Raw genomic sequence first — 22,964 nt, 5'->3', positions numbered from 1 at the left:
CTTTTTTCATTTTTCACTTTATCGCTGAGGAACCGCAAGCATAACAGACTTTGGAATTTGATGTCAGTGCCAAATCAACTCTCTCTAAGACACTGTTGGAATATGCTATTTATGAGAGGTATTATTATATATTAATTAAAAATATACTATAATTAGTTTATTATATGTTAAAATTATTTATCAGATATTCGTTTATTTAATCTATTCGTCTAACTCTTGCAAGTATTTTTCGGCATCCAAGGCAGCCATACAACCTGAACCTGCAGAAGTGATAGCTTGTCTATATCTTGAGTCTTGGACATCACCAGCAGCGAAGACACCCTTAACAGATGTTAAAGAAGTGCCTGGGACAGTCTTGATGTAACCAACTTCGTCTTGGTCGACTTGGCCCTTGACGATAGCTGTGGCTGGGGTGTGACCAATGGCGTAGAATAAACCATTGACAGGTAAATCGGAATTGGTATTTTCCTTGTTATTGAAAATAGCTAATGATTGCAATGCCTTACCGTCACCTTTAGCTTCCTTCAATTCAGTGTTGTATAAGATTTCAATCTTTGGGTTCTTTTCAACTCTTCTTTGCATGATGGTAGAGGCTCTTAAGTGATCTTTTCTAACTAATAGGAAAACTTTTGAACCGTATTTTGTTAAGAATTCAGCTTCTTCACAAGCAGAATCACCACCACCGACAACAGCCAAAGGCTTGTTTCTGAAGATTGGGACGGCACCGTCACAGACAGCACATGCAGAGATACCCTTTTGCCAGTAAGTATCTTCACCTGGAACGTGCATTCTCTTAGCGGAAGCACCGGTAGCTAAAATCAAAGCATCGGTGGTGACTGGCTCAGCGTCTTCATTGAATTCAGTCCATAATTTGAATGGTCTTGAAGATAAATCGACCTTTGAAACAGTTTCGGTGACAACAGTGGTACCGAATTTAGTAGACTGTTGTTTCATTCTTTCGACTAACTCACTACCGGTTAACGCATCTGGGAAACCTGGGAAATTTTCAATTTCAGTGGTTGTGGTTAATTGACCACCAGCAGCAATACCGTTAGCAAACATACCTTCATATAGAGTTGGAGGAATTTCAGCTCTTGCTAGATAGATGGCAGCAGTGTGAGCAGCTGGACCGGAACCAATAATAACAGCTTTGTGGTGAACCATGGTGTATGAACTTGATTTATTCTTGAATTGAATGTTTTTATGTGAGTCTTGTATATAAATATACTTTGATGAGTTTATTGTATGTCTTAGTAGATCGCAAGAAGGAATAAGAGGATTAAACTGAACTAAACGTTTCGAATTGTAATGAAAGTGTTGGCCTTTATATATGTTTATATTTTTTTCTTTTGTTCAATTTAGCTTTCAATTTGATATTGCACCGACATTTGGCTTCAAGAAGAAGTATATAGATTCTTACTAATTACTATACAGTGATAAATATAAACCCGATCCCAAAAACTTGTACACACCCCTATAGCCACCTTAATAGTAAGATAGGCCCTGTAACGAATCGATCAAAACTAAAGCATCCATAAAAGAACTGTTTCTTGTCTTGATTTGTAACAAAAATATCCAAATGTTAATAATCACACAAAGATTTCTAGCCTTTGTCTTGCATAGTGGAACATAAAATTACGAAACACATAAATGAGAAACAGAGACGCACACACACACAGTTCTCGAGAATGAGCAACTTTTCTGGAAAAACAGACAAGAAGTAGAATGGGAAGTGGATCTAAATAGAAAGGACATGGAAAGCCATTTCGAAATTAATAAGTTTCAATTTTACTCTGTACGTTTCATAGAGGCCAACATATTATGAAAATAAAACTTGTCTGGACCAACGTTTCCTATTACGAGAGGGAAACCGTTCGCAGCACCAACCTGCATATGCTATATACTACACGCAGGCTATGAAGACAACAAGCAAACTATCGTTAGCATTCAATTATATGCTGGAAGTTTGTCTTTCTCGCAGTCTTGGAATGATTGTTGTCACATGGGAGCAGGAGCAAGTTGTACTAGAAAAGTTGAATCTTCGAACTCATTAAGCTACATTGTCTTTGGCGATGCCTTAGTAAGAGGAACGAACGCTTCGCATCCGCAGAATAAGACAGTGGTAGGACTGGTCTGCAGTCTGTCATATGGGCCTCTTTACGATGATGCAGAAGGAAGGTGCCATGGCATTTGAGATGGGGTGTGAAAGACATGTCTTTTGAGAAAAGAAAGAATTTTCATTGCAGGTGATCGAATCTCCAAAGAGCGTACTTTTCGTTCACCCATGCCAGTGCGGTATTTAATCTGCTCAGTGAAAGAAATGGAAAGGTTTGTCATTTAAAGTGATTAGTAGCAATAATAACCATAATCTAACGTTTGGAATCAGTTTGATTGAGTAAGGGAGATATAACGATTCTATTTGTAATACTAATTTATGGATTTATCACTACAGCGAGTTATAACATCTCAATCGGGAGTTAAACATATGTCTGTGTGTTGCAGTTGGTTGTTTCTCTATTGCGAGTATAGATAGGGTTTATGTGGTTTAGGGTTTATGTATTAAATATGATAAGTACATATATGTAACGCTATGCGAAGGATAGTTCATTGGCTTTTTGATTATTCTGTGGTGTTGTCATCATTGGTGTTGCTCTTGTACCTATTGATTTCTTGCTCTTCTTTTTCTATCTTATTTTTTATCTTCATATCATTGCTGTTCAATGTAGTCAGTTCAATGTCTCTGCCTTGCAAGATAACTGGAATAGGGTCTCTTGATTTGCTTTTAACTTTTTGTAAAGCACTTGTTTCTTCTTTAAGTTCGAAAACAGGTCCAGCTTCGACGTTCATCTCATGGTCTTCGGTGATATCCACTGCTTTGTTACGATTGCCTCTATATAAATAGTAATGTTGATAAAAATATACCATGTCAAATATCACTGTACCACTATTACCAATGATGAACGGTAATTCGTTGAGTATGAAGTCTGCTTTGTTGTCATTCATGACAAATTCTACACTGGTTAGAATACTGATATTATATGCAACGTTACTAATTGCGATCATCCAAAACAAAAATGGGGAAATACCGTCAGTGGACTTCCTTTTATGGTTCTTGATTAATTGTGGTAATCTAGAGAAAACGTAGAAAGTTGCTCCTAACCAAGAGAGAATGTAACCAATCTTATCATTGTTTCCAACGGGGGTTGACGTTCCTGAACTTGCTCTAGCTCTTGTTATCTGGCTGAAAAAGCCAACCACGGCAGTGAATATATTAAAATTGCTTGAGCTCTTATTATTATTGAACTTATACCGATTGTTTTTATGAAGGCCACTATATTGATTCTTATATAATATACCATAGTAATAATACTGACCGCATACTAATAAGTCATTAGATAAGTGGTACATAGCCAATATGACTTGAAAAGTTAATTGATCAGTCAATATAGCACCGATCAAAGTCACGGTGTCACCTAACACCCACGAGCTCAGAAATAAGAATGATAACCCTTCAACTGATTTATCATTATATGTTTGTAATATTTGAGGAAATAATGCAATGAAAGATGAGAAGAATGAAATACCACTGAAAATCAATGAAATATAATGACATATAGTAGCGTCACTGGCCCACCGTATCATTATTGTAATACGGAGTTGTGTATGTTTTCTGTTGTTTAGCTGCTTTATATAATGTGAATGTGTATTCAAAATCTCATCATATATATATATATATAGTTTCTTTTTTACAAAGTAACTTTCTAATTATAAATTAACTAAATTAAAGTGAAAAAGTTCGTAACATTTCTCGCTCATGAAACTTTTCATATTACCGCCTACCGAAATTACTTCAAGTCTTCTTACTCATAATTCAATAAGTTTTTCCCAATCTTGGTAACTAAGCAGTGATTTTACATAGTTTAAGAACTAATATTAGTTATGTATTGCTTTACAATGGTGTAGTTCATTATGCCGACTTATATAATTGGTATGTATCCATATATATATAATTTTAGTGTTCATGCAGAAAATTATGGTATCCTGCAAATATTTTTTTGAAGTTTTAACTTTATATAAACATGTAAATGGTAATGTTATTACGATATGATGGATAGCTAGAAGGCTTTAAACAATTCGGTTCTCAGAATTTTTTATAATAATGCAGCCATTTTTTGATGAATAAAGCATTAACATCATTTTCATCCATTTTTTCATCTATGGTCATTGGAATACAAAAATTTTTATCTTCCAAAAATGATAATTTAATTAAATCATTAAAACCAAAGTGATAATTTAGTAAAACGTCTAATGTTAACGATAATAATATTTTGTAATTTGATACAATATTTTTTGACCTATAATGATCCCAGGACTTCCCTTTATATTCTTGTTCCAATTGTGAATATGTCTTTTTTTCAATTGCCTGTGAGTTTAACACAATTATAATATCAACTATCCACAGAAATAAATTATGATCGATTCTTTCTAATATATGCCAAAAGTTACCAATGTTTAAACAGGATATGTTATATTCTTCTTGGAAATATTTGTTATTAGCAATATAATGACCAACTACACCATATCTGTCCATAATATGATAGTCATATTTTTCTTTCACTTTGTCATTGAAACAAATAAGTTGAAATAGATTAACTAATTCCCAAATTTCTTTAAGTAGTGATTCGGCTGCTTTAGTATTACATTCGGATATTGAATCATTGCCAAAATATTCAATCAACAAATGATGGAATAATAGGTCATCGCCAGGTAAAACGCCTTCTTTTGAAATTGATTTTAATTTTAATAAGTATAATAACTTATCAGAAATTGGGTATTTTCCTGATAACTTCATTGAAATATTGTTTTCAATCAATTTTTCTATCTCTCTTTGCTTTACCAAAGGAAAATCCATCTTTCGTAAAATGCTATTTAGATCTTCAAAAGATTCAAAAAAATGTTTGGAAACGAATTTTTCATTATCCTGGCATAATTGACTCCAAACCGATATCCTTATGTCCTTTGTCAATCCTGTTTCCCAAATGATTGATTTCAGAGATTGTATTGATGAGTTTCTCGTCAATCCTTTCTCTAGAAGTGAAAGAACTTTATTATGATTTACTAAATCATTCTTCATTCTTGTTTCAGTAAATTTATTCTTATCTAACTGTTCAATTGATGCAATGCTTATAGTTTTCGAAATTTGCCTTTCTTGAGTTATTTTCTCATTTGCGTCCTTAGGTGGCAGCCAATAAGGTCTTGAGTTTGAGACCAAATTGAGTTTATCTTCCGATACTGTTAATAAGTCTTCAAAGCCATTCTGTGAATTCTCTTTAAACTCCAAAGGTAAAAAATCAACAGACTGTGCCCTGGTTGACATTTTATTTCCTGACAATTTAATAGAAGAGTGTAAGTACATGGATGAAAGGTTCGATGTTGTATCATGGATATATTTCAGATCGGATTGTTTGCTGATGCCAGGGATAGGTGTGATGGGCATTTCAAAAAAATCATAATTACTATTAAATTGACGTTTACTTCCGTTTCTAGCCAAATACTTGTTATTTTTAACTATATTTGTGGTTGTAGTGTTTTGATCAGCGCTTGATTTAGAGGTCTTACTACTATCACTGTATGTTAAATTTTCCATTGTTCTATTTCCCTTCTTCTTTAAACTTTTCTTCCTATTTAAGAAGGAAGTAGTAGAGAAAGATGCCATGGGTATATCCCAAATCAAAGAGTCGTCTATATCATCTACATCTAAATTATCGTTAACGTCATTTTCTACATAGTATTTTTCTTTTTCCTTTGCAGTTCTTCTTACAGAGGATTCTGTATTAACTTTCCGTAACCTATAACGTTGAGAAGGTGTTAATGCTGGCATGTGAGGTTTTTCTTTGTGTGAATTGGTGTGTTCTGTTATCGCAGGTGTACTTTTGAAGCCATTGTAGTTTGTGGAGCCTACTGTGTTATGGTGTGATGCAATTTGTGTTTTAATTATATTACTTTGGTTGTTTATTGTCTGGTTATTAGTATTCGATTTCTTGTAATAATTCATATTTTCAGATGATGGTATATTTGGTTGAGAAGCAGCTCTTGATATGTAACTTCCATGATTCACTGATCCTTGAGTTGCATTAAAATAGAAATTCGTTTTCTGTGGTTGCTCCAACGATGAGTTCTGTGTTTCATTTGTATGCATATCATCTGCTTCAACATTTGAAGAAGATCTAGAGATAGTCCCTGTTGAGGAATGGGAAGAGAATACTTCGGTTGACCTTGTGTAGATGGAGTCATTTGATATTGGTCTATTCTTCTTTGTGTTACTACCATCGTTTATATATTTATTCAATTGTGGTGGATGAAGATCCGCGTAGGTGTTGTTAAGTTCATTATCGTTTTCCAGCAACGAATTGAACAACAAATTATCGCTTGGACGTCTTGCAACATGGTTCAAATCCACAGTCCTGATGCCGTTGGAAGCTCTAGACCCATTGCTAGACGTCAGACTAACAGCCCTCGATCTGGGACTATTAACATTTGGAATTTTCAAGTTACCGCAGGTGTCATTATTGCTAGAATCTTTAGAACTGCTGAAAAATTTCCCTTCCCTCAGTACATCCAGATTCGTTGTAGAAGACACGATCTTCATGTCTCCAGCAACAGTCATTTAATAAGCAGAAGCAAAGGATAAACAAATATAATACTATTAGTTTAAAAGGAAGAAAAATGAGAAAATAAAAGGCAATTTATCAGCAAACAAAAAAGAAAGATCAGCTTTAGTCTATTATGTAAAGGAGCGAACGTAGCAACGAGTGAAAACAACGGGATATAAGATAAACCAACCTCGATAAACCTGACCTGACCTGATTTGTCCCTTTTCTATACATATACTTTGATATGTATGCCTATATACCCACGATCAAAATATAAATAATTTTTCAATCACTCTTAATAATTATCAGAGAATCAGCTTATATTTATATATAGATATTTATAGTAAAAATAAAAAATGATAATAACTGAAATGCTTCCGTGATACACGATTTGTTGGTTGTTAGAAATGTACCAAAGCTGATCTGAGAGCAAACACCGTGGGAACAAATAACCTAAAAGGGAAACAAAAGAAACGCGTGCTGAAGAGATCGGCGCACAATTGGAGGACGGCTACAAAAATCTGCAGCGACATGGTATAGTGTAACAATGGCGCAGGCTGTGCCATTGTTAAAAAGTCAGTGGAAGGTCCGTGGAGAGTCCGTGGAAGAGTCAGATCCAACATTATCCGCAGCAAATATGTTGACTGATGGCGCGGACAGAGAACAACACTGCGGATATTCTGTGTTATGGCCTTCATGGACCCGGACAAATGATCCATTGCCTAATGCAGTAACTACCTTCCGTTTCCGGCCATACGTAATTCTCGGCGAAGACACTGCAGCACAGAGTCATGTAGCACTCTTTCTCAGGGATATTGTGAGCAGCTGCAGGAATGCTTGAGTATATTCGCACAATGTAGCACCCCTCCGACTTCTCCTGGTGTTTGTCTGTCAGGCCTCTGCACAGGATGTGCAGTGGCTTCTTGGCGTTGGCAACAAATCATGTGACTTGTTCCCACAATTTCTCCTCATTTTGTTAACGGAGCAACTAGCGGTAGGCAGCCAAAGATATATATCTAATCATCATCATGACTCTGTCACAAGAACAACAACAACAACAACAACAACAACAACTACAACAAAGAGAAAGTATATGGGGTTGCAAAGTGTCGGATGGTTCGTTTGTATTGCATGCATATTATTTATGGGTTCATTTATATGAGTACATATGGAAATGTTGGTGGATGTTCTCATCGTGCATTTCCTGCCTAACCTAAGGCAGGTCTGAAGAAATTCTCTCACAAGCTTGCTTCTTGTTCATTGCTTAAGTTGTTGATGGTCTCCGGAGTCCCAGCCTCGTTGGCCTCTTCCTCCATCTCTGGGTGGCTCGCAACTGCGGTCAATTGCATTGATGTGTTTGACGGAATGGCTTTTTCAACGGAATGCAACTGTTTCTTCAGAGAACTTTCTAAAACAAGTAAATTATCATCAAATAGTGTCAATAAACTCTTCAATTCGTCAAGAACCCTTGTCTTTTGGTCTTGCCAAACGTACTCGTTCTTGTTACTGGGATTTTTCAAATCGAAATCAAGGAACAGTTCAGTCGGTATCGACACAGGAGGCATTGACATACATAATTTGGGGTTTGCGCCGCTTAAATTATTACTGTTACCATTCCAGACGCTTGTGGCACTGTTGTAGATGTTCGAAAGACTTTGGTTCAATGCGACGTGGCTGCCGGCTGTGCTACTAGAGTTCAATTGGCTCTCGTTAGATAGGGTTGTAGATTCTGCTTGTTCGCTGCCAATGCTGCCTATGCTATTAGTAGTGTTGCTGGAAGGCTTCTTACTACGATTAACAACCCCAGGTGTGCCTGTGTTGTCATGAATGGTGGAAGACTTGACTTTACTTAAACTCTGACTTCTCTTTATTTTAGAGCCAAAATCCATGTGTTTCTCATTTATTGGAGTCATTGACACGGGAATGTTCGCTGTGCTAGTGGTATTGAACCCAAATTGGTTGATGTTCTCTCCACCAATCCCAGGGCTGTCTCCAATTTGAGTTGTATTAACTAGTAACTTATTAGAAGTAATATTCGTAGGAGATGGCATATGCAACTTCAGATTTGGATTGTTCAATTTGAAGTCTCTTTTGACTCTACTAGTTTCGCCTTCTAGAGACGTCCCTAAGCTTGCTCCGTTGTTGGCGCTTTGAACGAATGAATCCTTTGATTCTATTAAAGGTATTGGAGCAGATTTAAATGAACTATGATAAATGCTACTGGAATTCCCATTTGGAGATGCCGTAAGCATTTTAGCTGGAGATTGATTACTAGAAGTAACGGAATTATTAGGGGGGGTTGGAGTTCTTCTATGAACCTTGGAAAAGTTTGATGGATCATCAGAATGTCCTTTGCCCAATTGGGAATCTTTCCTATTAATGACGGGTGCTGAGGCATTATTGTTATTTCCTGTAACAGTTAACCTTCTATACAAGTTAGGATGGTTAGTGTGGTTTAAGTTGCTTGCAGAGACCGTAGCTGACCTTGTTTTAGTTTCTATTGGGGTATCTAAATTAGATGGCACTTTAATGGAGCTGACTGGTAATTCTTCAGGAATTTCGATTTCAATTGGAGTAGCAGCAGAAGTTACCACATTGCCTGGTCCAGTCATATTTTTGCTAAATTTGGTTTGTAGAACTGGTAAACTTTGTGTGCTATGGCTTGCAATGTTCGGACCGTTAATCATATTTAACTGTGGTCGCAAGATTGAGCTGGGAGGATTGGTTACACCATTGGATTGTAAATCTTGAGGCGGGACAAGTGAATGAGGTTTTTGAATATTGTAAATATCATTATCAATGCTCCTTTCTTCAGTGATTACGTCGGAATCTTCAAACAATTGTAGCAATTGTTTAGTAGCTCTTGATTCGGTAGCTTTATTAGCTGTGGTATGTGTTGCATGCGTACCCATCATACCGTTATTCCCTAAGCCTGTTCTTTGTAGATTACTTGTGAAGTTATTTGTAGTTGTATGAGTTTGTCCATTGTATGCGTTTAAAGTCGAATTCTTCATAAATGTAGCGTGATATTGTTTACCCATTGTTGATTCCTGATATGTTTTACGAATATGATGTGTATTATTATTATTGGTATGACCAAAATAATATGGGTCTTCGTCTGGGTATGCAAAATTGAATTGGTCACCCTCAGTTTTGGACCAATCGTTAGAATTCTCTTCTGGTATTATATCCACATTGATATCATTTTCCATAATATAATCAGTTGATGTTAATGAATCAAAGTCCCACTTGACATCCATATCATCTGGTTTAGCATCAGTTGCAGGTTCGGCTACAGCAACGTCTTGATTTTTATAGTTTACCTCACTTTCTTTGTTATTGCCAAGATCATCCGCATATGAATGCTCTCTTGGTGTATGCTTATCTCTGAATAATAAATATCTAGATATTAATTCTTTTAATATTGTTGTCGGCACTGCTCTCTGAGATTTAATGAACTTCGTCTTCTGTAATTCCTCCGCACTTAAACGTTCCTTTGGATCCTCATCTAAACACAAGGCAATAAATTCTTTTAATGATGTTGAGTAACTGCGACCTTCTAGTCTTGCGGGTTTAGATTTCGTGATTAGTTGCATAGCTCTCAACGCCTCAATTTCACAGTATGGTGGGTTGCCAGTAGCAATTTCATAAGCAGTGATACCTAATGACCATATATCAGCTTTAGTATCATAATATGCACCTTCCATTATGACTTCAGGTGCCATCCAATAAGGTGTACCTGCCATGGTTTGCCTCCTTAGTTTTGTTTGGTTTAATTGTGCAGCAACACCAAAATCACATAATTTAACTTTACCCTCATTGGTGACTAAAACATTGGCGGCTTTGATATCTCTATGAATAACATTATCTTTGTGGATATATTGTAATGCAATTAAAATCTCTCTCATTATGATACCAATGTATTTTTCATCTATTTTGCCTGGTCGTAGTAAAGTTCTGATAGAGCCACCGGCACAGTAGTCCATTATGATCCACAGATTTGTATCTTTCAAATATGAACCAAAATATCTAATAATGTTGGGGAATTGCTTTAAAGAAGATAAAAATTGAACTTCTCTTTGTACATCTTCTACCTCATCAGATTCTGAATCCAGATTCAAAACTTTGATTGCATACACCTGCTGTGTTTTCACATGATAACCTTTATAAACAACACCGAATTTACCTCTACCAATTACTTCTGTCCTACGGAAAGATGAACACACATCACTATCTTGGGATTGGGCTAAAGTATGTTTTGGTGCAATAGTAGTAACGTTGTCGGTTGTTTGAAGGAAAGTTTCTTCTTTATTGGTGTTTGGATTATTGACTTTCCTAGATGTAGCCATTTTTTTAGCTAGAAAACTATTCAGGTTTTATATTTAAACAATTTCAAATTTTAACAGCAAAATGAGTAGACTTAATAAACTTTTTTTTGTACTTTAATGAGCAAATAAGTGAAATCAGATATGGGATCTAGTGATTAGTCTATCTAGTGATTAGTTTTTCTTCTTTGATTGTTTTCTGCTCTAATTTTCAATTAAACTAATTTTTGTATTTTTCAATTAGAAGAAATAATAGATATACTTTAATTTAATTTAACTTAAAAAACAGGTCCGGTGCTATTATATGTTGAGTAATAAAGGGTATAATATTAATCTAGAAAGTTATAAATCAAATAGTTTCAACTCGTCAGATTTTCATAAAATAGACATCATCTTTAAATATATATTTTGATCCAATAGTCAAATTTCAAATTGCATAAGGTAATTCGTATGACATGACTCGGATATTTTTAAATTACTGGTCAATATCTAGCGAAGGGGAGGAGGAAGAGTTATCAGTAGTTCAATGTATTATTATATCATTAAAAGATTGACAACATTCATGCTAAGTAAATTAACCCGATTGAGATATCACATGGATAATAGCTGTGCAAATTATATGGAGTTAGTTTAAGCAGGACCAGCCAGCGATTGAGTTGAGTCTGTTATTTTTTTCTTTATGTTAAGACGAAGTTTAAAACTGCAACTATGTCCAGTCAAATATTTATCAGGCGTTAGTGTACTTGAATCTGATGCTAGGAGTAAAGTACGATCATTGGTTGCTAACGAGGGAATTAAGAAGTTTTTAAAACCCAATTCGCAATCCACTAAAGATCTGGCTAACATAATAGAAACAACAGAAAATATAAAAGAAATCAATGCAGTTAAAAATATTTTAATGAGGAAGTTTAAAAATTGTTACAGTCCTCTAAGTATTAATATAATTTCAGAATCAAAGAATAAATTGTTTATGAAGTTGATGTTATTGCGTTCTGTTGGAAAGACATTTGATTCCGTTTTATTAGAATTGGCAAGGGAAATAATAAATGATCAAGCCTTGCCTATAACAGTAAAGAAGGAGAAATTATATGAACTAATTGAATTTCTTGCTGAAGCTCATCCTGTTTATATGAAGAAGAATGGATGGATATTACCATCAATAATGCATGAATGGTTCTGGGAAAATATTCAGAGAAATGAATCTTTTCAACATTATCATTTCTTAATTGAGCATAAAGTACAATTGTCATCTTGTAAATACATCATTTACTTTTGCAGAAGACTCTTATTGGGATCTGAAGCCGAAAGAAATTTAGCATCATTTAAACTATTCCTGGGAGACCCATTACAAGAAAAAAAATATTTGACCTTGTTTAAAAAATCATATAGCATGGAAACCATTATTATGATAATCAATAACAATATTAAGAGTAAGGATTTAAGATATATTGATAAATATTTTTCAATTTTACTTAAAAAAACTGAATCGATCTCTTCAGGTAATCAGGAAGAAGATATTGGTAGGATGTTATATGCCGATATCAGTTTCATCAAATTTAGTAATTGCCTATTATACTATCTGGCAGCAACCAAAAATGTTAGTATTTTTATTGAAACATTCCTATTGAATATTGAAAGAATAAACAAACTTCGAAGTACTGATTTCTCATCCTATAATGGTGATACGGAAAAATTCAACAAAACTTTATCAAGGGAGTCACAAAAAGCAATCAGCATGCTATTAAAGATTATTCAAGAAAATGGTTTACAGGAAGAGATGTTTGGTGTATTATCTTTCTTGCCAGATAAATCCTATGTTCAGAACTTGCGTTTTACGAAACATTTAATAGGAAGGCTTTTAAAGGCTATTGCACAATTTAATGATTCAAAATTACTGTTAAACTATATCATTTCATCTTATAGATCAAAAAAAACAGCAATGATAGTAAATAAATTGGGTCTATGGGGACACATCCTATACAACGATACTAAGTTAATTGAGCACACTACACTTATGAATGACATTAAAAAATTTGAAAGAAACATAGTTCCTAAAACTCTGTCATTGCCATCGGTTCCAGGACCCCATGTATTAAATTTATTATACTTGGTTGTATTGACAATTAACTCTAAAGTCCTTAAAAAAGAAGAGTTCCAAAACTTGATTATAGATCTTTATGAAAAATATAAAGAAACCATGTTTTCATTGATTAAAGGAAAAACTTACTGGAGAAGTAATACATCGGTACTTGGAATATTTTTGCACCAAATTCGTTATGTGTTAAAAGATCCTAAACTTGCATATAATATATTAATGGATTTTTATGGTTGTGGTTTAGGGAAGAAAATGAGTCACAAAGGAACTAGTTCTGTTTTTTCTTTGGTTGTGTATAATAATCATACAATTAATATGTTAGAGATCAACAAAGTACTTGACATCATGGAAGCACTGAAGGTTCCTCTTGACTTGAAGTTCTGTATTGATATGGTCTTACGAAATTTGAAGAAAGGAGATACAGAGGTAGCGCATGATTGGTATAAAAAGATACTAGGTGCTAGATTTCAGATAAAACATATGAAATTAATTCAACACATCGTAGCCAACAACTGGGAATTTCCGGAGGATTTTGATATGAATCTCCTTCAACTATTGAACCAGGAAATTTCCAATAATACTGAAGAGATGCTATTTGATGAAAATGATCATACTATTGATTATAACAATTTCAAGCCAACCATTTTAGCCAGCATGCATAAATTATTCAAAAAAGATATTAAGACCTTGAATTCTTAAATCTAACGATCTTTTTATTTTGTAAATAATTAAATAAACTTTTAAATAAATATTCTTCATTTTTTGTCAACTTAGATAGAGAAAATAATTTCCTTATTTTATTTAACTTTTAGCAAGGAAGTCATCAATTTAGCCACTCAAATTTAATTTAACTTATTAATTTAAAGGGAAAGAATATTGATTTAGGGCTTAATTAGATATTAGATATAATATATTAAAGATTCTTGCGTCTCGATACAATATGAGAAAAATGATGACTTCTAACGTCAACTCTCAGTAAAGGAAACTGTATTAAGACAGTTCAAAATCGTTGTTATGTCATTTAGCAGTATCTCCTACGCTACACCCGTACATCGCGTAATATGAAATTCAAAGAACAATGAAAGTAATGAAGTTTATATCAAATTAATAAAATAAATAGTAATTTGAATTTTATATATAAACGATTAAACGATAAAACCATAAACAAATCTCAATAATAATTTATTGTGGGACTTCTTAGAATACTAATTAGTAGATAATGAATGCCTCTTTTAATATGTACAAACTTTGGGTTACGCTTTATCTCAGTTTATTCAGCCTGATTGCTCATGCTTCTAATGATTTCCTTCCTCAAACTGATGTTCCAGCATTAATATTTGCGCAGAAATTGGTACTCGACTTACCGAACTTACCAGATAGATATGAACAAATTCAGATACTCCCCAAAACATCTTTCATGAGTCTAGTCGGCGATATTATTGACTCTTGTAGCTTTGATGCCTTCATTTTCATCAATCAACCACATTTGAGAAAGAGTGACTTTCCAAATTATTCTAATAGCTTTGTGAGTTTAAGGAATTACCTTACACAAAGCTCTACTGCATTTAGATTTGAAAAAGTGGAACTGTTAGATAATTCGACTTTTGAACTGTTTGCTCAAGACTTAGAAGATGTTTGCAGTATTAAAGAATTTGTCAAAGTAACAGAAAAAGAAGATTACGTCTTCACACCATACCTAGATACTGAGAAGAGAATCATACGAGTTGATTTACCAGAGTTACCAGAAAATACTGAAAATGAACCTTTTCTAAGATCAAATCAAATTTTTGAAAACGATAAGTTAGTTAGATCAATTTTGGGAAAAATTCCTTCACCATATTATGCTGTTGTGTATACATCATTAAATCCTGGAAACATAGCAACTCATGACAATGCCTCACCAATACGTATATTTTCCGATATTTTCAAAAAAGGGAAGTTTTATAAGAGAGACCTTACCAAGAACAATAGAAAATTTGATGCCCCTCCATCTGTTCATAATTATAAGCCAAAATTTGATAAGATGAGTGATTCCTACGTTACCGTTTTTGATAAGGAATTTATTGAAAAGCATTTGCCAACATTGAAGACAATTGTTACAGTGTTCACACTATTTCTTATGCAACAATTAATACAATTTTTTCAATCAAATAAAACGTCAAATAAGTTTGATGAGAAACCTAAAAAAAAGCAAGTAACTAAGAAAGAGTCAAAGAGAAATGTAATGGAACCAAAAAATCACGAAATTGAGATAGTAGAGGAGAATGTCGAGGTAGAACCTAATACTGAATAGAAAAGGTAGAAGTCGCAACGAGCTCTACAATCAAATTTTAGCAAAATAATTAATAAACATTACTAAACAATGAATTCTCATAAATATTTTCAGTGAAAAGGCTTCTACTTTATGATATACAAGAGATAATATGGCATTGCCTGTTTTTATATTTAAAGATAGGAGCGGCTCCCATATGTAATTATACATGTCTAGCTGAATTCAAGGTTGGCCTCCACAATTTCTGATACATGCAATATTTGTTCTAATAAATGTTTCAGGGAATATACATATTACTTTTACTTTTATTGTATGTGTACACATATGTAGGATTTTCCGCCATAGTTTATATATGGCAGGACGGGCCTATTACAATTATTCCTATGGGAGACATATACTATTATTAATGAATTTACCATTTGATACATCGGTTTATTTATTTATCAGTCAAGTCATATTGAAAAGAAGAAATCATTCCTGCACAAAGCCATTAAAGTAACCTCGGTGCCAATCAATACTTAGCTGTAATAGTTTGTTCAGATATGATTGGAATTGTGATCTCACCTATTACTAACTTCAAGATATCGTCAAAAGAAAACAACAGGAGTTAAACGCTCACCTGAAATATTTCTCATCGTGCCTAACAAATCAGTTCACACGAGCGTGATAAATTAATAGCAGACAAAAACACCACCCCATATACAGTATAAGTGGATGTACCTGTACATTTCTCCTTGCATTAGTCGATTACACGAAGAAGCGATTCAATAGTAGGACTGTTAACTCCCACTGAAAACCTTTAATACTGATTACGTTTCATAGACACGAAAAATTATCCTTTTAAATTCGTCAAACTAGCAACGGATGGCCCACTCATATCTTTACATGGTACCCAAAACCGTCGATGTAAAACTATTATTCACTAATTGCCCATTATTTTGTTTCTTTGAACTAGCAACTGAATTATAACCACCCATTAATAAATTGACATCTTTCTACCTTATCAAAGCAGCAGCACCTTGGAATCAAGTAATTGTGAATCTGCTACTGATTTTCAAGGACCTCTATGACTTATATAACCCATCCTCTTGAGACGGCATTGAATGAAACAAAGAGCACCACTTCTCCAACATGCAATTGCAACAAAGTCGTATCATTTTCTATTTAACTTTCTTTCAATGTCGCTCGCTATGGCAGAGAGATCGCGCTACACTTCCAGCGAGATCTGTATATGAACTCCGAACAAACGACTGCACAGACCGCGTACACCAAACACTGCACATTAGTCTGAGATAAAAGACAATGCTGACAAAACACCGTACGCCGAATAATAAAAAGAAAAGCGAATAAACTGTGTCTTTTCCATTTTAGGCGATTTTGTTAGTTTGTCTCTTTTAAAATTACTGTTTTCGTATTAACTTCGTAAGATTAGGACATTTTGGGTGGATAAGAATGTCAGTTTGTCCTATTTCACAACTTCACTCCATGTCCATATTGATTGATTTCGAAGATGTGAAAGAACGTTTCTTAGTCTGCTTCCTTTCTTGGCCATGAAATATTTCCGTTTATATGAATATTCAAATAAGCATATCTACATATATGTTTTGTCCATACATGTAGTGTTATATATGTTTCTCGAATAAATAAAAAAACACTAAACAAAATCAACAAAAACAAAAACCACTCAGAAAAGGCTCCTTAACAGCATTTTTGGGGAATACAAGGACGTGGGTTTAGTACTTCTTGCGTATTCCATTGATATATTTTGATGTCTATCCAAATTGTGGGACACAGCAATTTGTCACCTAACTTTCTTGCTCTCTCCTATTTGATCTAACATCGAGTTCAAATCGAAATATGACGATTTGGCAATTGTCAATTGAAGGGGGGTATCAACAAACTGGGGATATATGCAATTTACAGTGATGATTCCGGTAATATCTTAAATCTAATCTGTTAGGGTCACTGTACGCATACACAATTTTTTGGAACTGCTGCATATTCATATCTCTGGTAGGTACTATTTTCGAACTTGTTTTTCCCTAACTTCTAGCATTCTTCGTAGTATTTGCCTTTTCCTCTACGGAATTTCTTTGTTTTTTTCGATAATTTTAGATTTTTTTTCTTTTTGTTTCGTAAAGTGCGGATGTTCTTTACTCTAATTACAGCAATCTTAGAAAGTTTCAAATGAAATATATTTAAAATTCATTACTTTTCAGCAATATTATAACCAATTTGTTATTATATATACATATATAAGTACAATTACCTACACTTGATAAATTATATTGAGTATACGTTTATACATTAGTTTTTATTATTTTAAACCTGACCAATCTCATCGGTGATAGGTATTGTATTCCAGTTTGAAAAAAAAATTGAAATAATATACAGAGTACTATACTAATAGGAATGACAATGACTACTAATACCATGGGTAGTGCTGCTGCAACACATAATTTAGGTATAAGGGCTGATCATAGGAGAAATAAAAGACAAGCAAGAGCTTTACATCAATTCCCAACTGCAGCCTTGAATGGAATAAATAATCAGTTTTCACAAAGTCCGGTTATAGGATTAGACAATAGTTCGATTCAAAGTGGCATGAACACACTGTCGGATTTCCTATCAAATGGTAGTTCTAGTGGTGTTACTCCAAACTCGGCAACTCCTGTTTTAATGAATGATAAAATGAATTCCTTCACTCCAAAACAGTTTAGTGCTACTTCCTTCGAGACACCAGTTTCAATGTTATCTCCAAGCAAATCACAAGCTCCAGATTCTTACAATTCACCTTACGTACAACTAGATTTCGAATCCTTAACAATACACGATATGTCTCCTATTGTTCCCACTCAGAGATGGGAAGACCAATTAGTGTATTTGACTAAATCTTATGGAACAAACTCTTCAAAAATCCCTCCATTACCAAGTACACAGTTTTATTGCCATGAAGAAGATGGTAATTGTGACCCAAGATTACTAGCATCATCCATGTGCACTATCCCAGCAGAAGAAAGTTTAAGGGAGGCTACAAAATTACCCTTAGGTTTAACAGTTCAACCATTTACAAGAACAATTCCAACTGAAGAGATCTCTGTCATAAAGCTAAATAATAGCACCGTAACTCCTTCAATTTTAACAGAAAATTATGAAGTGGGTCCTCTAAGATGTAGAAGATGTAGAGCATATTTGAATCCACATTTTCAGTTTACCTTTGATTCTGCAGTTATTTGTAATATTTGTAACGTCAAAATGAAATTAGCAAATGAACAGGTGGCACCAATTGATGTTGATGGTAAAAGAAGTGATTATTCAATACGACCAGAGTTATTTAAAGGTTGTGTCGATTTTGAAGTTCCTTCATTGTATAATGCCATTCCTGATAAAGAAACATTGCCACTACATTACCTTTTCCTTATTGATGTTTCCACTAGATCTATTGAAAATGGGGGTTGTATTTCATTTATTCATTCTGTTAAACGATCAATAAATTATATAAGAGAAAATCAACCTAATTGTAAAGTGGCAATTATGTCTTATGATAAGAACATCAGATTTTATGAATTAGATCCCTCTTTTGAAAGGTGTAGAGAATATATCGTCTCTGAGATAGATGATTGTTTTATTCCATTTAATAGTTTCTTTTTTGCTTCCACTATAGAGTCCCAAAATATTATTGAAACAACATTAGATCAACTTGCATCGACCATAGAAAACCACATGGATTTACATTTGTCTGACAATTGTTATGGATCTGCGATTAATGCAGCAAAACTTGCATTTGATACCTTCCTCGGTGGCCAAGGTGGTAAAATCATAGCTCAATTAGGTTCACAACCAACTATAGGTTCTGGAAAGGTCAATACTTTAAATGAAAAAGCTGGGAAGACATCTCTAAAACCGGATCTCTCATTTTATAAAGATTTGAGTAAGTCTTTTAACAAGTCTTTCTTATCTTTGGATCTATACGTTACCGCACAATCTTTTGTTCATCTAGCTAATGTAGGTTATCCATCCATTGCAACGTCCGGTGTTGTCAAGTATTATGGTATGTTCACTTATGAACGTTGTAATTTCATCTTATGCAAAGACATACTGCATAATATATCTATTATTAAGGGTTACCAAGCTCAATTAAAGATTCGTGCTTCTAATGGATTATCAATTAATAAATACTTCTGTGAATCTAACAACAATTCTGATGAGGATCCAATAATACCAGTAATAACATCTAGTACTGTTGTTGATGTTCTTCTAAAATATTCAGATAAGTTAAAGAAAGATACTAAGTTATTTATACAAGCGGCCTTGCTTTACACAGATATTAACGGTGTTAGAAAAGTTCGTGTAATCAATACTAGTGCTCCAAGTTCATCTAGTATGACGACAATATTCAAATTCGTTAACCAAAACGTTATTATGCGTCTGATGATTCGTCAATTGTTGCTAAAAAGTCATTCACTTGATTTTGCCTCAATGAAAAAATCTATCTTGGAAGATTTATCTTCAGTAGCAGCTCAATATAGAGCTCTAATTAGTGGTAATTCAAATAAACAGTTTGTCACTGCTGACACATTAATGACACTTCCAACATTTATGTTAGGTTTTCAAAAATCTAAGGTAATGAAAAGCACAATTCAAAAAACGTTCAACAATGATCGTATCAGTGATTATTTTAAATATTTTACTATGAATCAGAGTGAGTTATCATACAAACTCTATCCTCAAATCATCCCATTACATATCCCATTAGCTGGCGGTGATCTATCTTTCTATGATGCTAATTATCAGTTACTAAGAATATCAGTCGGATCTCTTGAGAATTTGACTGTTAGAAATAGTATGTCCCAAATAGTCAACGGTGGTGCTTATTTAATATTTAATGGTGAAATAGTTTATCTTTGGTTTAATGAGAACACTAACAGATCCTTGTTGGAAGATTTACTCGGTGTCCCAGCGACTATACCAATTGAACAGATCAAGTTAGTCGAAAACAAACTAAGAAAGACAGGCACTAGGATAAACAAGAAAGTAGCAGAGACAATGCGATATTGGTCTCAAATAGTCAATAAGAGATATATTCCATTGGTTCCATTAAGACCACAAATTGACTCATATTATCCAAACGTTATCGGTTCAATATTGATTGAAGACTATTCAATGAGCAAGATGGACTCACTGAATGAATTCACTGCTTCAATCAATAATTTGTCTAGCACTAAGATACAAAACAAACAATTTATAAAGACTTCAGGAAACGAGGAGCTTGATATTACACACCAAAAGTTTGTACAATTTTAATATAGACAACTATTATGATTCCTCATCATGTAAAAAATGTAATAGTAATCTTATAGAACAGTAACTAATAATAAGAATTATATAATTTATCGAATATATAATCTTCCATTTCAATAGATATTAGATGCTAATCGTTGTTTCTAAATATGTATGCAACCTTTTTTACATAGATCAGACCATTTTCCTTACTTGCTAGGACAGCAATGTTAAGTTTTTGCGGAAGGCGCAAGAGATGAAATATTCATGTCAGCTTTTGGAGGCTTAGGAAAACAAGGGAATAGGACCTCAAAATGTCAAGCCATGAGTAGATAGCTATTGAGTTCAAGAGTAATGTAAAGTGGCTATTATTAACAAACGTACATTGTTTAATAAAATAAATGAAAAGAGGGGCTGAAACAATATTAACATCTGTCTTCTCTTCTTTTAAATCAAGCAATTTCTTGGCGTTGGGCACATAGCTTACTTATGATATAATCTAGTCACAAAATTAATGGATTGCAAAGACATGAATAGAGTTATTGTGGACAAAAAATAACAGCCTTGTTTTTGTTTTCGACTGCAATGGCCGGTTTATTATGTGTAAAAGGGTCTTTCTACGTATAGGATTCTAAAAATAGATAAAAGTTTAGAACCAAAACATTGTCGCTTCAATGTCAGTGGTATTCCTTGCAAATGGGTATCATAAAACTGTAAGGGATAACCCATGAATAAAGGGAAAAGAACAAAAACATAAACTCATGACATCTATATATATATAGGTATATCTTACACCTACTTTTAAATATCTGTTTATTCAAGTGGTAATTACATAAAATCATTATCAAAATACTGAACTATTCACTACAGTAAAATAAGTAATCAATATTGTTTGCTGAAAATTGATTTAATTAAATAAAAGATTCTTCGTCACCTGTCAGTATGACAAGTTCCCAGTATTCTAAATTTTCCAGGTCATTGGGTGATTTGTCAAATATTAAAGAAATTCCACTATCCACTGACGAAAAAAGAAGACAGCATGTAAGGTATAAAGTGGGTAATAATTCTCACTCTAACAATAATCTGAAAAGGAGAAAGGCATATCAAAGAGGCAAAGAACACTCGTCAGAGCTGCGTGAACAAGATAGAAGTGGCGAAGTTCCCTCGAATGATCGTAACCAGAGAAAAATAAAGAGAGCAGAGTCACTAGAACGTCATTATAAGACTACCCCAAGGAGGTCCAATTCCTTCTCTCATATCGAAAAAGATGGATCAGACTATGAAATAGCATCTAATGAAAAAACTTTTTCTAGACCAAGGTTGCAATCTGGAAAATGTGACCGAATCGATGAGTTGGATGTCACCGCGACATTTGGAAGACTTTTCCACCACGAAGGTCCTTTTGATGCAGTTGCAGCATACACAAACATGAATTATAAAGTAGCACCAATTTATGCTTTTCCTCCAGATGGAGCCAACAATACTCTAGGACCACTTAGAAAAACAAGGTTTACTGGAATCGCCAAGTCTGATTTATATTACAGGCCAAGATTTTTATATGACAATGAACTTGACATGAGTGGCAATGAAGAGAATAATCAATACAATTCACTATATGACAATCCTGATAATTCTAGTTCCTCACTGTGTTGTTTTGATTCTAAGACCAACGTCAAAAAAGTCAACGGCCCAGCAACTGCAGGATTAGGTTCAAGCACGTTCATAGATGGATGTCCTGCTTCACGAAATGAAGTCTTAAAGTACTACACACAAGAAAAGGCTAATAAAAACAAACATTTACAGTTCTTCAAGAAATCCTAGTATTATTATGGTACATATATGTGACACTGATGAAGGCGAAAAATACAGCCACTCATTCAGTTGACTAATAACATTATTAATCGGAGAAACTTCTGCCGACCAGCTAAAAAAGGACATGAAGCAATATAACAGTTGAAAGAAAGGGCTCACCAACCACTTTCTCCAACAAATATCCCATCATTTGTTTCTCTCTTTTGTGTATCTTACCTGTGCTATTGATTCATTAAAATAGACAACGACACTAATTTTTCACTTCCTCTAACTATGAGAGATGGTTTTTCACCAACATTTTATTTTGTTCAAAAGCTTTTTTGTCGGTGTAAAAATTTTGTTGTACGGGAATTATTAGTAAATTCTAAAATTTTAACTTTCTTTTCAGGTAAAAGTGATGAGATGGGTGATTATTTAGATGGAACTGCCTTTAATTCTACTAGAACGTATATGATCCAAACTAGTTCTGTCTATATTTAGAATACTTAACATAATTATGTAATTATATATATATATATATATATATA

General features: G+C 33.9%; 8 protein-coding genes across 8 annotated transcripts; 4 read left to right on the top strand and 4 right to left on the bottom strand.

Annotated features, from left to right (window-relative positions):
• Positions 1-201: 201 nt before the first annotated feature.
• TRR1 (thioredoxin-disulfide reductase TRR1) lies at positions 202-1,164 on the bottom strand (the record flags this gene model as incomplete). The annotated part of the gene is made up of 1 exon (XM_003686758.1): positions 202-1,164. The coding sequence occupies one exon, from the start codon at positions 1,162-1,164 to the stop codon at positions 202-204; it is 963 nt and encodes a 320-aa protein (XP_003686806.1).
• A 1,455-nt stretch (positions 1,165-2,619) lies between these two features.
• Positions 2,620-3,642, bottom strand: YPQ2 (Ypq2p; the record flags this gene model as incomplete). The annotated part of the gene is made up of 1 exon (XM_003686757.1): positions 2,620-3,642. One exon carries the CDS (start codon positions 3,640-3,642, stop codon positions 2,620-2,622), a length of 1,023 nt encoding a protein of 340 aa, XP_003686805.1.
• A 499-nt stretch (positions 3,643-4,141) lies between these two features.
• On the bottom strand, positions 4,142-6,667 carry TPHA0H01640 (uncharacterized protein; the record flags this gene model as incomplete). The annotated part of the gene is made up of 1 exon (XM_003686756.1): positions 4,142-6,667. The coding sequence occupies one exon, from the start codon at positions 6,665-6,667 to the stop codon at positions 4,142-4,144; it is 2,526 nt and encodes an 841-aa protein (XP_003686804.1).
• Positions 6,668-7,891: 1,224 nt separating this feature from the next.
• Positions 7,892-11,002, bottom strand: KIC1 (putative serine/threonine protein kinase KIC1; the record flags this gene model as incomplete). Its single annotated transcript, XM_003686755.1, has 1 exon — positions 7,892-11,002. The coding sequence occupies one exon, from the start codon at positions 11,000-11,002 to the stop codon at positions 7,892-7,894; it is 3,111 nt and encodes a 1,036-aa protein (XP_003686803.1).
• A 655-nt stretch (positions 11,003-11,657) lies between these two features.
• Positions 11,658-13,772, top strand: ATP22 (Atp22p; the record flags this gene model as incomplete). The annotated part of the gene is made up of 1 exon (XM_003686754.1): positions 11,658-13,772. One exon carries the CDS (start codon positions 11,658-11,660, stop codon positions 13,770-13,772), a length of 2,115 nt encoding a protein of 704 aa, XP_003686802.1.
• A 538-nt stretch (positions 13,773-14,310) lies between these two features.
• BIG1 (Big1p) lies at positions 14,311-15,366 on the top strand (the record flags this gene model as incomplete). The annotated part of the gene is made up of 1 exon (XM_003686753.1): positions 14,311-15,366. The coding sequence occupies one exon, from the start codon at positions 14,311-14,313 to the stop codon at positions 15,364-15,366; it is 1,056 nt and encodes a 351-aa protein (XP_003686801.1).
• Positions 15,367-17,757: 2,391 nt separating this feature from the next.
• TPHA0H01600 (uncharacterized protein) lies at positions 17,758-20,649 on the top strand (the record flags this gene model as incomplete). The annotated part of the gene is made up of 1 exon (XM_003686752.1): positions 17,758-20,649. The coding sequence occupies one exon, from the start codon at positions 17,758-17,760 to the stop codon at positions 20,647-20,649; it is 2,892 nt and encodes a 963-aa protein (XP_003686800.1).
• A 918-nt stretch (positions 20,650-21,567) lies between these two features.
• TPHA0H01590 (Pal1 family protein) lies at positions 21,568-22,446 on the top strand (the record flags this gene model as incomplete). Its single annotated transcript, XM_003686751.1, has 1 exon — positions 21,568-22,446. One exon carries the CDS (start codon positions 21,568-21,570, stop codon positions 22,444-22,446), a length of 879 nt encoding a protein of 292 aa, XP_003686799.1.
• Positions 22,447-22,964: the final 518 nt, after the last annotated feature.

Source organism: Tetrapisispora phaffii, chromosome 8, assembly GCF_000236905.1.
Source record: "Tetrapisispora phaffii CBS 4417 chromosome 8, complete genome".
In the NCBI taxonomy this organism is placed as follows: domain Eukaryota; kingdom Fungi; phylum Ascomycota; class Saccharomycetes; order Saccharomycetales; family Saccharomycetaceae; genus Tetrapisispora; species Tetrapisispora phaffii.
The sequence above is the reverse complement of the archived record's forward strand: the minus strand, read 5'-3'. Positions and strand labels throughout refer to the sequence as shown.